The sequence below is a fragment of the Danio rerio genome, chromosome 8, assembly GCF_052040795.2.
Source record: "Danio rerio strain M-AB ecotype USA chromosome 8, GRCz13ab, whole genome shotgun sequence".
In the NCBI taxonomy this organism is placed as follows: domain Eukaryota; kingdom Metazoa; phylum Chordata; class Actinopteri; order Cypriniformes; family Danionidae; genus Danio; species Danio rerio.
Window position 1 is genome coordinate 55977642 of NC_141028.1, and position 15956 is coordinate 55993597.

Here is a 15956-nt window from a genome sequence, read left to right on the forward strand (position 1 = left end):
TGCAGTGTTTGGAAACACTTGCGTTTCGGGATCTCGACACTGTGTCGAAACGTCAGTTTCACGTCAGCCATCCCTACTTTTAATTAAGTATGATTCTTCAGTACTTCACTGGATGAATAACAACACATAGAAATCTGTCAAAAAAACAACAACTCCTATTTACTCTAATGCAACATTTTGTGGTTCATATACATGGCTTTGACAGGTATCTGAGGGGAGGTCGCGTCTGTCGAGGGGCCTGACACATTCCAACCCCAAAAAAGGCAGCGCTGTGTGGGCAGACAGAGCCAGCAACACAACAACCAAATATGCAGATCACTTCTTACAACTCTTGCTCGTGTTAATGTGATTCGGTGGCTTTCCAGGTTTGAATGGCACAGCTAGCGCTTTTGGGCATTTGAGCAGGTTTTAAAGGTAGTCATACCTCATGCATTCACAGAATTACAAAGGAGCTGTGATCGATTAGGGTTCCACCAGCATGTTGCTTTATAAAATCCTCCAAATCTGTTCATTAAAGAAGGGATTAATTATAAGACTAATTACGCAACGTTATAGTGGAACTGCTGGTTACTGACTTGATATAAGAGTAATGACTGAAGCAGCACACAGAAAATAAAGAACCGTCCCAGACTAACTGAACTTCTGCTACTTTCCCTCATATATAATATCATGAAAAATGAAAAGCTGTTATATAATGAGGGAGAAAAGTGTAAAATGGCAGTGTATCTTTTAAATCCTGGCTTCTAACTGCTTTATTTTTCCCTTTTCTGTTGTGGGTTCACCAACAGTAGCCTCCGCAGGGACCCCAAGCCCTACAGATAGTCATTGATATCTGTCAGAAAGTTAGCAAAGACAGCTTAATGAAGCTGAAAGGACGGCTAAAGGATGCATGTTAGGGTAGAATCTTTGTCTGGAAGGGCTAATGTGACATATATTGATAAATAAATTAAAAAGAACTCAAGCTGCATTGTATATTAAGTAATTTGACACTGAAAACCCTATTGTTGTCTTTACTTAAAAACTTAAGTAAAGTTGACTGAACATAACTTAAAGTTTTGCATTTTGGTCCTGTCACTTAAAAATATGTGTTAATTTAACTTATGTACCATGAAAATGCATAAAAGTGTAGTGAGCTTAAAATCATAATAAATTCTTTGAAAAAAAAATAGATCATTTTCACAAATGTAGTCTTGTCTGTAAAATTCTAATATGTGCAGCCTTTTAAATGCAAGGTATTTTTTGAATCAGAAAACAAATGGCTTCAGGCGTAATTATTTATCATAATGTGAATAAATGGCTACTTGTTTTGTTTAAAATTCATTTAAACATTTTTTCATAGTATATTATTACACACACGGATGCACACCAGCTTTTTTTATCAAATTTTTTTTTTATGCTTACCTTAAGGAAAGCTTACCTTTTGTTTTGTTTTGTTTTGTTTTGTTTTGTTTTGTTTTGTTTTGTTTTGTTTTGTTTTGTTTTGTTTTTTTTGTTTTTTGTTTTTTGTTTTTTGTTTTGTTTTGAGAGAAGTTTCAAAGATATTGGAGGTTTCTTAACTTTATTTTGGGTACATTATTCTTTAATTCAACATATTTTCCATCTAAGAAATAAAACATATATATATATATATATATATATATATATATATATATATATATATATATATATATATATATATATATATATGCAAAAAATAAAACTGGTCACTGATTCAACATATTTTCCATCTAAGAAATAAAATAGCACTAAGTTTGGTGAACTGAACAATTTAAGTAAAGTCTACTATAAGTTAAATAAACTTAAATAAGCAAGTTTTGGCAGACTCCATTACTCAATTAAATTGAGGCAATGAGTTTACTCAATTAATTTAGTTCAGTCAACTTATTAGGGTTTTAAGTGGATGTGTATTTTGAGCTGAAACTTTACAGACACATTCTGGAGACACAAATGACTTAACTTACATCTTGTAAAAGGCATAACCCATATGATCAACTGAGGCCTCATTTATAAAGTATGCATAGGCTCAGATTTGATTTTCAGATTTTTTTGAGGGCTAGTAGTATAGCACCTGACTGGTTACTAGATCAACAAATACATGTTGAGCAATTTTGGGGTTTTTTGGACAAAAATAAAGCTAATTGGTGACACGGTGGCTCAGTGCTTAGCACTGTCACCTCACAGCACGAACGGTTGCTAGTTCGAGTCCCAGCTGGGTAAATTGGCATTTCTGTGTAGATTTTCTCACTGTGTGTGTGAATGTAGGAGTGTATGGGTGTTTCAGAGTACTGGCTAGAAGGGTAATCGCTACATAAAACATATGCTGGAATAGTTGCCGGCTCATTCCGCTGTGGCGACCCCTGAAAATAAGGGACTAAGCCAAAGGAAAATGAATGAATGAATGAATAAATGGAGCTGACATGCACACATTTATTCAATCTTGGGAAAGGAAAATCTTTTGTATTATGTTATCTAAGAGGTGAATGAACTTCTAGTTTAGTTGGACTAAATAAAACCGTATTCTTGAGCGACTTTATCACCTCGAAAATCTGTGGGTATTTTTTCCAAATCAATTCAGACACCAAAGACGGGGTTCCTCTGAGAGAGAGAACACTTGTACCCATTAAAGGCCAATAAGTAACATCTTGCTCCAGCTTCAGGGCAGAATATTTCCCACATTACTTTGGTAGTCTGTGTGAAAATGGAAACAGTTGATTCCCACTGGAATACATTATACTGTACTAGCTGAAGCATGGCAGCCAACAAATACAGGATGTACTGTACATTTACCCTACGGATCATAAATTAATTTCTAATGGTAGCTAAGCAAAAATTCTTGTTGGCTATATGATCTTGTTTAAATGTATTTACTTGAACTTCAAAGATTAACCTGTTCAGTTGTATTGTTCTTGCATTAAATGTAATTGTTTTGGATGAACCTGAGGGGCAAGGGGGGTCCTCATGTACAAAATTGTATCAAAATATTTTAGGACAATTAAATTGAATGCATTTTAAAAGTGGCACGGTGGCTCAGTGGTTCGCACTGTCACCTCACAGCAAGAAAGTTGCTGGTTCGAGTCCTTGGCATTTCTGTGTAGAGTTTGCATGTTCTCCCCGTGTTGGCGTGGGTTTTCTCTGCATGCTCCAGTTTCCCCCACAGTCCAAAGACGTGCTATAGGTGAATTGGATGAACTAAATTGGCCATAGTGTGTGTGTGCGTGCGTGCGTGCGTGTGTGTGTGTGTGAATGCAAGAGTGTAGGGGTGTTTCCCAATACTGGGTTGCGGCTGGAAGGACATCTACTGCGTAAAACATATGCTGGAATAGTTGGCGGTTCATTTCGCTGTGGCGACCCCTGATTAATAAAGAGTCTAAGTTGAAAAGAAAATGAAGAATGTAATTAGCCATAGTGTGAGTGTGTGTGTGTGTGTGTGTGTGTGTGTGTGTGTGTGTGTGTGTGTGTGTGTGTGTGTGTGTGTGTGTGCATGTGTGAATGCAAGAGCGTATGGGTGTTTCCCAATACGAAGCATCAGCTGCGTAAAACATATGCTGGAATAGTTGGCGATTCATTTCGCTGTGGCGACCCATGATAAATAAAGGGACTACACTGAAGAAAAATGAATGAATGAACAATAAGTTATAACACACTTCTTGGTCCCACTTTATATTAAGTGGCCTTAACTAATATGTACTTACATAGGAACTAATAGTTTGTTACAATGTACTTATTGTGTATATACATGTATTTACTTTGTACTTATGCTTGATTAAATACATGTATGTAATTATATCTGTAATTAACTTTTGTAATTACATTTGTAAATACACTGTTGACCATCCCTTACACCTTAACCCACCCTTAAAACTACCCATTCCACAAACCTGTCCATAACCCAACCTCTATCCCAACTCCACAAGTGTTCTCAAATACATTATGAACACAGTAAGTACATTGTATTTATTTTTTTAATGTAAGTACATAGTAGTTAAGGACACTTAATATAAAGTGGGACCCACTTCTCTTCAAAGCCACATGATTTGAAACATGTCAAACTAAAACCATAGGGGTACCCTAGCAACCATTTAGCAGTACTTTAGCAACCACACATAACCTATTTGCATGAAATGTTATATATAGCAGAGGGCAAGGCTAAATATATCAAACTAGGTCTAAGCTTGGTCTTATCATTACTAGAATAGAACCACAGTTGATGGTGAAGAGGTGACAGTAGTTATGTATAGAGCGGTGTGTGGTCAGTAGTTTGGAATTCAGAGGGCTGGACAAACCACGAGTGAAGTATGATGTAATTTAAAGGATGTGGGAGGGATGTTGAGAAGGAGGTAAATCCAATATGGGTAAAAGTCAAATGACCTTTACCTTAAATAAACAATTAAATAACAGAATAACTTGCTGTTTTCATGCAAAGTAGTACATTTTGCTTAACTGAAATATTGAAATATAACAATATCGCGTCATCCAAGTTTAAAGAGATAGTTCAACCAAAAATAAACATTTTTTCATAATTTATTCACCTTGTACATCACAGGTGTCAAACTCAGTTCCAAAAGGGCCGCAGCTCTGCACAGTTTAGTTTTAACCCTAATTAAACACACCTAACTAACTAATTGAGTCCTTCATGCTTGTTTGAAACCTACAGGTAAGTGTGTTGGAGCAGGGTTGGAACTAAACTGTGCAGGGCTTCGGCTCTCCAGGAATTGAGTTTGACACCCCTGTTGTACATGATTCAAACCTTTATAAAAGTTGATTTCTCCTGTTAAACGCCGAAGGAGATATTTTGAAACACTTTGCAAACCTGTAGTCATTGACTTTCATAGTGTTTTTCCAACTGTAGGATTTCAGCTTTCTTCTTTCGTATTCAACAGAAGAAAGAACTTGAAACCAATCGAGGATGAGTAAATATTGAGTAACTAAATACGTTTTGCTCTCATCCCATGGTGTCAATGCAGTCAAATCTAAGATATTAGCTACTGAATATTAATGTATTTTCACGACAGCAATGCTAGCCAAAGGCAGCTGTGCCAAGAAACCCAAACTCCATCAGAAAAACATTGTGAGGCGTTAATGAATTTGAATGCCAAAGACCTATTGAATAATTCTACTCTCTGAAAACCCAAGCACCTTCCTTAGATGAATATCCCTCAGTTTATTTTACCTCTGAAACACATTGCCTTGGAATGATAACGTCAAGGGTGACACGGTGGCTCAGTGGTTAGCACTGTCACCTCACAGAAAGAAGGATGGCCGGGTCAGTTGGCATTTCTGTGTGGAGTTTGCATGTTCTCCCCATGTTGGCCTGGTTCCCTCCAGGTGCTCCGCTATTGACATAGTGTATTTGTGTAAATGAGTGTGTATGGATGTTTCCCAGTATTGGGATGCAGCTGGAAGGGCATCCACTGTGTAAAACATATGCTGGATAAGTTGGTGGTTCATTCCGCTGTGGCGACCCCTGATGAATAAAGGGACAAAGCCGAAGGAAAATGAATGCATGATAACATCAACTGGTTTCTGTGCAGAGAAAGCTCTGTCATTGGTCAGTATATTATATACAGTAAAGGATATGTGAATGTCATTGCTTTGAAATGCCATAGCACGCAGCCTTTAATTTTTCCTTACAAGTAGGCAAGAAGTTGTGCTGTTATCCAATATTTATTGGAATCATATCTTTCCTGAGTGTTCATTTACGGTAACAGGCTTGCTTTGTTGCCACTAGGTCCCATGATAAGACTCAAGAGTGTCGTTCCAGAGAGTTTGAGGATGTTGCTGACAGGACGGATGTCCGACAGACTGTCCTGTGTTTTATCATCTGTGAGATTCCTTTAGCGGACAAGGAAATGTGTGACTAACAAAGAGTGTCAGTTCTTAAAACTGAATATTGCTTGGAAAGGGATCCTTCATTCCTTGTTTAGACTTCATTTGTTCATTTTCTTTTTGGCTTAGTACCTTTATTAATCTGGGGTCGCCACAGCGGAATGAACTGCCAACTTATCCAGCATATGTTTTATGCAGTGGATGCCCTTCCAGCTGCAACCCATCACTGGGAAACATCCACACACACACCCCCATTCACACACATACACTACGGACAATTTAGCTTACTCAATTAACCTATTCCACATGTCTTTGGACTTGTGAGGGAAACCGGAGAACACAGGGAGAACATGCAAACTCCACACAGAAATCCCATCTGACTCAGCCAAGGCTCGAACCAGTGACCTTCTTGCTGTGAGGCGATTGTGCTACCCACCGCACCACCGTGATGCCCTTTTGTTTAGACTTAAAAATATTAAACATACTAATTCATTAATTCTGTGGGGAGAACATGCAAACTCCACACAGAAATGCCAACTGGCTCAGCTGAGACTTGAACCAGCGACCTTCTTGCTGTTAGGTGACATGGCTAAAAAAAAAAAAAAGGTTATCAATGAGATGAGTATGTAACTGAGAAGCCACAATATGCATTACGATTGTAACTATAAATGGCAAATTTGAAAGGGGCCATTATTAAAATAAACAGCAGAAAAAGTGCTGCAGGAACCATCCCACCACATAGGGAATCATTTATTATATTAAGATGATATAAAAAACATTCAAATACATATATATATATAAATATAGCGCTGTTGCCTCACAGCAAGAAAGTCGCTGGTTCGAGCCTCGGCTGAGTCAGCTGGCGTTTCTGCGTAGAGCTTGCATGTTCTCCCCGTGTCCGTTTAGGTTTCCTCTGGGTGCTCCGGTTTCCCCCATGGTCCAAAGACATGCGCTATAGGTGAATTGGGTAAGCTAAATTGGTCGTAGTGTATGTGTGTGAATGAGTGTGTATGGATGTTTCCCAGTGATGGGTTGCAGCCAAATAGGCATCCGCTGTGTTAAACATATGCTGGATAAGTTGGCGGTTCATTCTGCTGTGGCAACCCCGGATTAATAAAGGGACTAACCTGAAAAGAAAATGAATGAATGAATGAATGAATATAAATAATTAAATATAAAAAAACAGCATCTAGAGAGAAAAAATAAGAATTAAGCAGCAGAGTAGAAGAGAAGGGTCTGGCTGCATGCAGTGCCTTTAATACACACACCTAACCCCGCCCCTAACCCTGCCCCTCACATTGATGTCACTAGCTCCATTAAATGCATTGTGTCTGAGAATACTATTGTATCAGATACTAATGGAGTGGGATGGGTTCAATAATGGAAGTGGTTGCTTTCATTAGATAAACCTCTTTGCACAGAGAAGCTAGAGCAAGGATGGAAAATTGAGATAGAGGAGAGCCACGGAGGTGTGGGATGCCACGAAAAGGGAAAGATTCCACTGAGTCAATACATTTGCAAACATTATCAGTCTTAGAGCTGAAGTTATTTAGAAATCTATTAAAAGTGGTTACTGAGCCTTTTGTTATTCCAACCAACACAGCTGGAAGCATTACTCAAAACTCTCTCAGACAACCCACTATTAGTCTTATACCACTCCAGTGCATATTTGAATACCAGTGTCCTCTTTTACCCTGGATGAAGGAACTCTCTGAGGAAATCTTGAGTTCCAGTCATGAACCACTTGTTTCAAGAGAGTGAGAGGGTATGATGAGACGTCCATCTCCAACAGGCAATTCGGAGACACAAACACTAAAATGTCCCAGACCAGCCAGCAGATAAGGCATAGCTGTCAACCTGGATAAACAAGGTCACAGTTCATCTAGAACTACCTACTAAGCACTTACCCCAAATTTAACAAATTCACAGCGAGTAGCCACTGAACCCACCCCTTCCACATGGTTTCTCCTCCTCCAGAGATATCAGAGGAACCCTCAGTTTACATAATCAATCAAATCCAGGATTCCTGATGATGGGTCGGCTGATTGAAATACCTGGTAGTTTGGGAAGAATATGGTCCTGAGGAGACAAATTCATCTGTGCCTTCAGATCCCAACACAGCCCCAGTCCACTCAAAGCCAACGTCAATCAAGTTCTGATGAAATGCACCTGCCACACCCTAATCTGTTTTCTTGGAAGAGGTTGTTTCTCAATATGGGTTCTTCAGCAATCTTGCGTCCTCTTGTTTTCGTGTAATGTCATCATCAACTGCCAAAGTTCAGTTCCAAAACAGTTAAAAATGTGTAAGAGTCATGTGACCATCAAGAAGAACACAGCATCTCATTTCTCACAGGATACATTCCCTGTTCTTGCAGTCTCCCAAGTTCGTTCTTCCGAGGTAACTTGGCAAGACCTATCTTCACAAGAACACGAGTCTGTTTTCTGCATTCTTGGAATTGTGAAACACCCAATGTCAAGGCAATACAGCACGTTCATGCAGATGCAAAAGATATGCAAAAAAATAGGGGGCTTATTAATGGTATGGTATATATTGGAGCCACTACTGTAATGTCTATCTACATTCATATTGGGAAACCTTTCCACACCCATCTGAAACAAATCTCAAGCAGCTATACCTGAACACCCATCGCTCATCCAAGAACAAATCAATGAAGGCAGCTGAAAATGCCCATAATGGTCCATGATAGGCATTGGTTCTGGGGAGTCCAATGCACTACATAGTACACAGTTAACAAACACTACAGAATACACAAAACCTGTCATTTGTGTAGTTTTTAATGGGAAGAAAATGTAATGGCAATCATTAATAGCGAAGAACGGTTCCAAAAAGCAGGTAAGACCAAAACAGAAGTCAAAAAATAAATAAATAAACAAGTACATAACAGGGTGAGAATGTGGTAAGATCTGAAAATGTGGTGAAATTCAGGCTTTCGCCAAGACTTTTCTTTTTCTGGATTGCTTTTGAAAACATTGTTGGTTGGGTTTAGAAAAGTGAGTGGGCAGGTCAATCGGTGCTTTTGAAAACACTATTGGTTGGGTTTAGTCAATCGCTCCATCAGTCAGTCAGACGACACCGGCCTCTGGTGGATTTATGAGAGAAGAGCAGGCGCGAATGGCACTCGCGAGAGAAATTTAAGATCTAAAAAAAATGTAATGGCAATCATCAATATCTATAAACTGATAATTGTCCATGGTAGGGGCATGGTCCACTTTCAGTGAATACTTGCCTCACAAACAAAAGAAATATATAAATGCTTATTTGTATGCATGATCTGAGTCACACGTGTCAAACTCAGTTCTCGAAGGGCCGCAGCTCTGCACAATATAGTTCAAACCCTAACACACACGATCAAACAAATTAAGTTATTCAGGCTTGTTTGAAACCTACAGGTAAGTGTGCAGCAGGGTTGAACCTACCCAGCAGGCACACAACGTCATAAGATGTTAATATTAGGTTTGATTTCGGTCGTGACGTCAGGTCACCAAGACTCAATGTCTAGCCAGCGTCGTGACCAAAGCTCCATGTCTAGCCAACGTCTAAGGACAACGTTATTTTGATGTCCAGTTACAACACCAAATGACGTTGATATATGGTTGATTTTAGGTTGTGTTGGAAAGTGACTAAAATCTATCATAGAGCCAACATCTTATTGACGTCAAATACTGACATTTATTCGTCAGGTATGGCAACCAAAATCCAATGTCTAATAGACGTCATAGTAACGTCCACACAACGTCAAGCTGTAACATCATTCGAAGCTGATTTTTGGTTGATTTTTAGGTTGGACGTTGGACATTGTTGACGGGTTGTGACGTCAACCCAATTTTCATTTCCAAACAAAATACAATGTCTCATGACGCTGGAGTATAATGTCAATCTGACAACATGTTGACGTCTTGTGCCTGACGTCATGACAATTTACTTCACAGATTACCAATGTTGAATATATCATTACGCAACAAGAAACCCACATTCACACTGTTTTGCAGGACTGTTTGTCAAGGCATTGGAATAATAATAATTAATAAATCATAATTCAAATCAAAGACCTGCAATCTGACGCAACTGTGTTCAACGCGGGTCAAGATTTGGTAGCTGAATGCGAGTACAAGCCACTATGTTTGTGCACAGAAGAATAAAATGATCAGCAGGACTCCCACTAAATAAAACAATATCATTGCAATCGTGACACACCAGCCTATCTGGCCTAGTTCGGGCCCAATTATGGGTTAATAGCTTGGCTGAGACTTGACACAGATATGGTCCATGTTTGGCCCTTGCCTGGAAGCCAGACTTGGTCCAGTCATGTAACGTAATTTTCGGCAGCATGTGGGCCCAGCAAAACCAGATTTTGTGGGCCAGAGGTGGGCCATTGAAGTTTTGCTATGAGGGTATTAAACTCTACTGCAATAAGAACAACTAAAAAAATGATTTAGTTGCAAGCTTATATTCTAACCTCTAACACAATCAGAGAGAGCTTTCAGTACTTGTTGCATACTTGAGTAGGCCTAGAGCCCCTTATTAAAGCCGTTTTACATGGGAAGCGGCAAGCGGTGATTTGCCACCCACTGCCGTTTTCTCACATAATGTTAATGGAAACGTTTTGTGCAGTTGAGCACGGCGCTCGCGTCACATTTTCAGGGCGGACGTTGTATTCTAGCTTCCTGCCCACCATTAAAGTGAGCTTAGAGTATTTGTGGTGTCATACTTGATTAGAGATGCATTGTCGTTTCACACGGGAAGCACCGAGAGTGAATTATCACATAGTGAAAACGTTTTGTGCAGTCAAGCTCGGCGCTCGCGTCACGTTTCTGTAACAACAAAACCACACATCTCATTTGCTTATGATCTAATCTATTTTAAATCTAACAGAAATATTTGAGTTAATTGAGCTAATTGTTAATTCATGTGAACATAACTAGCATAGTTTTGTTGCAAAATAGCCTATTGGGGAAATCAACCCCTGACCACCTGAATGACTGCTTGAGCTGTCTTAAATAACTAAGAGAGTAATAGTGATTCTTAATGTCATGTTATTGAATACCTTGTTTTTTAATTTAAGTTTCAAAGTATGAGTATATTTCATGAATTTTCAAGACTAAAATGGCGCTTTGACAAGCTTGATAAATTCAGGTCCAGATCACTCATCTTCATAATTAATAAGTTCGTTGAATAATTTTACTCTATAAAAAATAGCAACACAATCTCACGGCAATTCGTAACTTTTTCATTTAGTGGCTAATTCGTATGAATTCGTACGATCTAATTCGTACAATTTAGTACGATTTGCTTATCCCCCAATGACGGTTGGGGTTAGGGGTGGGGTCAGGTGCCACGCCTCCTTTTTAAAATCGTACGAATTTTAAAATTCATACAAATTAGCCACTAAACTGGCAAAACGTAAAATACTTACGTTTTCTCGTGAGATCAGGCTGAAAATAGTTATAGCAAATATCCAACGTAGTCCTTTGCACATATTTGGAAATCACGAATTATGTAGTCAGAGGTATGTTTGACTGCATTTTGTCTTTAAAATGAACGCTACGGGGCAGTATGATGCTGTTCCTTTTTGAGTTTACAAGCTGACCGCTTACCACCGCATAGATGGTATTCCCGCTGTTACCAGTTCACCATGTACGTCGGTGAACTTGAAATGCAGAGAGGACTATGACGATCAACGAAAGTATGGTTCCAGAAAGTGGGTAAGACAAAAAACAGAAGCCAATAAAATAAAATAAGCAAGTAAATAATAGGGTGAGAATGTGATAAAATCTGAAAAAAAGGTAAACATCTGAGCTTCTCTTTTTCTGTATTGCTTTTGAAAACACTGTCAGTCGAGTTAAAAAAAAAAGTTGATGAGCAATTCCATTTGTGCTTTTGAAAATACTATTGGTTGGGCTCAGTTGATCGATCAGTCAGATTTATGTGAGAAGAGCAGGCACGAATGGTACTCGCAAGAGAAATTTGAGGTAAGAAAAAACGTATACATCGGCCTCTGGTGGATTCACGAAAACAAAAACTGCAAAAAATGCAATAAAAATGCACAAAACATTTTGCACGTTTGCAGCAAATGTATTGTTCATTCCATGTTGTTCGCAACACAGGACGGTAATCTGATTCTGTTCTCATGTTTGCATTGTGTTACACGCAATTTACTCATGAAAAAAATGTATTTCCCCTATGCTGTGAACATGGACATGGCATCAGTTTTCTGTTCCTTTTTTACACCATGACTACATGATTGCTTTGTTTTTTGCATATTATTAGCCTAAATAAACTGAAAATTTACTGTGAAAGGTCATTTAAAATGAACTTAACGGGCCCTATCATACATCCAGCACAATAAAGCACAAGACATGTTTGACGCGATTTGTTGCTATTTTCAGACCAGCGCGATCATTAACGTATTTGCTGGAGTTTTTTCTACTTGCATGTGTTTTCTTGCAGCGTGTTGAACTCCACACGTTTGAGTCTCATGGCAAGATCAAGGGAGGGCGAGAGAGAAACTTTAAGATAAATGTATCTCATACTTCGAAAGCGGCCGCTGGCTATTCAGGTTTGGGTTGAACATCAAGAGAGGCCTGGCTCAAACCAACATAGCCCCGAGGGTGGTTTCCACCCACCATGAAGAGGACAGGTGGCCAGAGCTTGACTGATGATCTCTTGCATGCTTTCCACTGGAGCACAGTATGAAGGCAAACAGGGACTGATTAGCATTTTAGCGGCCATCGGCATCTAGCACTGCTATTAGCAAAACAAGTCGGAGGCCATCTGGAAGATAGCTTTCCCTCTGCAAATCTAATGACACGGGGCCATAAAGATTGCGAACGCTAATTGTTGTGTTGAACATGAATGGAATCTGAAGATTTCAAAAGCACAATAAAAGCAAATATCTTAATGCTGAACTGACTAATGCTGAGTTTAGCGATTGTTTTCTTTGTAACACATCTTATATACGCTCAGTTTAGCGAACGCATGACATTTGGAACACACTACAGTGCAGCCTGTCGTTAAAATCTTAATTAGCCCCATTGGCTTCTCATCAGGGAAAGAGCAGTGCTCAGTGAACTGTGCGCGAAGTTAAGAGCTTCCACAGTATGACAGAACAATAAATGTGGCAAGATAATGTGGAAAGAAAAAAGGGAAGTGAGGCATTTCTAATTAAATAGTGGCAGATATGAATGGCAGAACAGTTGTAGAGGATATGACATCACAAAGAGAATAGACGTCATTTCGAGGAGGGGGCAACTGTGATTTTTTGTAATTCTAATGGCAAATTGTGATTACAAATAAAAGAAAAAGAAGAAAAAAACAGTAAAGAACAGATAAAAAACTGTCAGGTATTGGCAGGTGTGTGTGTGTCTGTGTGAGCATGTAAAGGTAACTGGGTGGACAGGTCAGAGTACATAAAAAAGAGAACAAATATATATACACGTACATACAGTTGAAGTCAGAATTATTTGCCCCTCTTTGAATTTGTTTCTGTTTTTAAATATTTCCCAAATGATGTTTAACAGAGCAAAGGAATTTTAACAGTATGTCTGATAATATTTTTTCTTCTGAAAGTCTTATTTGTTTTATTTCAGCTAGAATAAAAGCAGTTTTAATAAAAATAAAAATAAAAAAACATTTTAAGGTTAATATTATTAGCCCCTTTAAGCTATTATTTTTTCCATAGTCTACAGAACAAACCATTGTTATACAATACCTTGTCTAATTACCCTAACCTGCCTAATTAACCTAGTTAAGTATAGTATAGTATAGAAGTGTCTTGAAAAAAATCCAGTAAAATATTATGTAATGTCATCATGGCAAAGATTTCAATTAAATCAGTTATTAGAAAAGAGTTATTAAAACTATTATGTTTAGAAATGTGTTGAGAAAATCTGCTCTCCGTTTAATAGAATTATGCGTTTAAAAGAAAATAAGTTTAAAAGAAAAATGTGTGTGTGTGTGTGTGTGTGTGTGTGTGTGTGTGTGTGTGTGTGTGTGTGTGTGTGTGTGCGTGTGTGTGTGTGTGTGTGTGTGTATATATGCAAACTCACAAACTCACACACACACACACACACACACACACACACACACACACACACAACATGCATAACAGTAGAAATTATTATAGGTTGCACAGATCAATAAATGAAGCAAATAACCTGAATAAAACAGATAGAAACCAATCAATGGTAAGGAGTGACAACAATGATAAAAAAGGACAACACTAATAATAAGGATGACAACAACAACAACAACAACAATAATAATAATAATATTAATAATAACTACTACAATGTCTACTAGTAGTGGTACCTTCATGGATCAGATTTGCACCTTTAATGAAGGTACAATGTTGTATCTGCAGGTTTTAAAAACCAAAGGTACATTTTGGTTTCCCATAATACAAATCATGTCCTTAATAGTACAAACTGCAATGGTACAAATTTGTTTCTTTGCCTTAAGGTACAATTCTGTCGCATAAAAAGGTACAACCAGTGACAAGGGTCTGTATCTTCTTTGGTACAACAATGTACCACTTTTTTTCAGAGAATGCACCTGTTGTTTTGTGTTATCGAACTTAATAATTGATGGTCATGAGTTTCTTTAAACATACACTTTTAAATGATAATTTATGCTTTAATATGACAATTATTTATTGTTATTTATTTATATATTGTATAATAAAAGATACAGAACAGTATCATACAAGTGGACTTTTTATATAAGGTACAACTTTTACAAAGGTACAAAACCGTTCCTTAAGGAACATTATTTGTACCACCGTGTACCTTTTTTTCTGAGAGTGTAGTACATAAAGCACTGAATAATAAAAAGAAATCCTCTATGTTGTTTTGGGCAGACCTCTATATTTGAAAGATGATGAGATAACGCGAGATGATGCTGATGTTCTGCACTTGACATACAATTTGGAGGAGCCTACTTAAACGTCATCATTTTATTGTTCGGTCAATGAGGAGGGATCTTGACGAAAATGAAGAGCCCCAACTCCCCCCCCACCCCACCCGTAGGGTTTGTTGTATTTTCCTGTGTGGCCGTGACGAAATCGGCGAAATAAAAGAGCGCACCTGGACACGGTGCGCGGGTATAGGAGGAAAGGCAGAAAGGAGACGCGCACGAGCCACCACAGAAGAGTGCTGACCTACAGAATAACAATTAAACAAAAATGATCGCCAACATCTCTGTTTTCTGCGTGTCCTCGCTTCTGCTTTTAAACTTGGTCGGCGCCAAACCAGTCTCCAGTTTACAGGTGAGTCTCAAGTTTTCAGCTCACTCAAATTTCACGACAGGTAACTAATCATATGCATTTGACGGCAGAGTCTAAAGCAGCTGTTAGATGAAGAAGTGAACAAGCCGTTTGAGGAGTCCCAGGAGTCGGTGATGGAGCAGAAGGATGCTACAGCTGAGAAGAGCGCGCTGGACGAGCGAGCGGAGCAACTGTGGGAGTCGGACGCGCGAAACTCCGCGCTGGCGGGGAAGTATGGCATGTTCGAGCGTCTCCTAGGCGACTTACTGTCCACATCAAAGCGCTCGTGGAGTCGATTCAAGAAGGGCGACCTGAGGAGCTGCTTTGGGGTCAGACTCGAAAGAATCGGGTCTTTTAGCGGGCTCGGGTGTTAAGCTGAGGTATGTTAGGAGATGTTAGTTCACCTTGAAGGAAACAGTTCAAAAGGCTTTTTAGAAATAAAATAAGTCATGTCTTATTACTTCATGTCATGTCGCTTCTTGCAGGCTGGGACTTGAAAAACTTGACACATTTGGGCAGGCACATATTTGATAATAAAAAAAAGTGCTGCAAGTTTTAGATTTGTGTTGAGGTGATGATGATGTAGGCCTATGTGTTGGTCATTATTTATTTGAGATTCAGACCTGTAAATAGTTTGTATTTGAACATTCCATGGCTGCTGCTGCTGCTGATGATGATGATGAAGCTTTGTACTGTTGCATATTTATTTATTTATGTCCTCTTTAAATCCACCCGTGTAATAGATCATGTATATTGCTGCACAATAAATTTTTTGCATAACGTGTGTTAATGTGGTCTAACACTTTTGGAAGGTAAATTGCTGCCTAATTCATGTCTTGCTTCGTTAAA

General features: G+C 38.6%; 1 protein-coding gene across 1 annotated transcript; it reads left to right on the plus strand.

Annotated features, from left to right (window-relative positions):
• Window positions 1-14981: 14981 nt before the first annotated feature.
• On the plus strand, window positions 14982-15606 carry nppal (natriuretic peptide A-like). Its single transcript, NM_001128741.1, is given in 2 exon segments — window positions 14982-15110; window positions 15179-15606. Coding segments are annotated over 2 exon segments (387 nt in total). The 5' UTR covers window positions 14982-15026; the 3' UTR covers window positions 15482-15606.
• The last annotated feature ends 350 nt before the right edge of the window (window positions 15607-15956 follow it).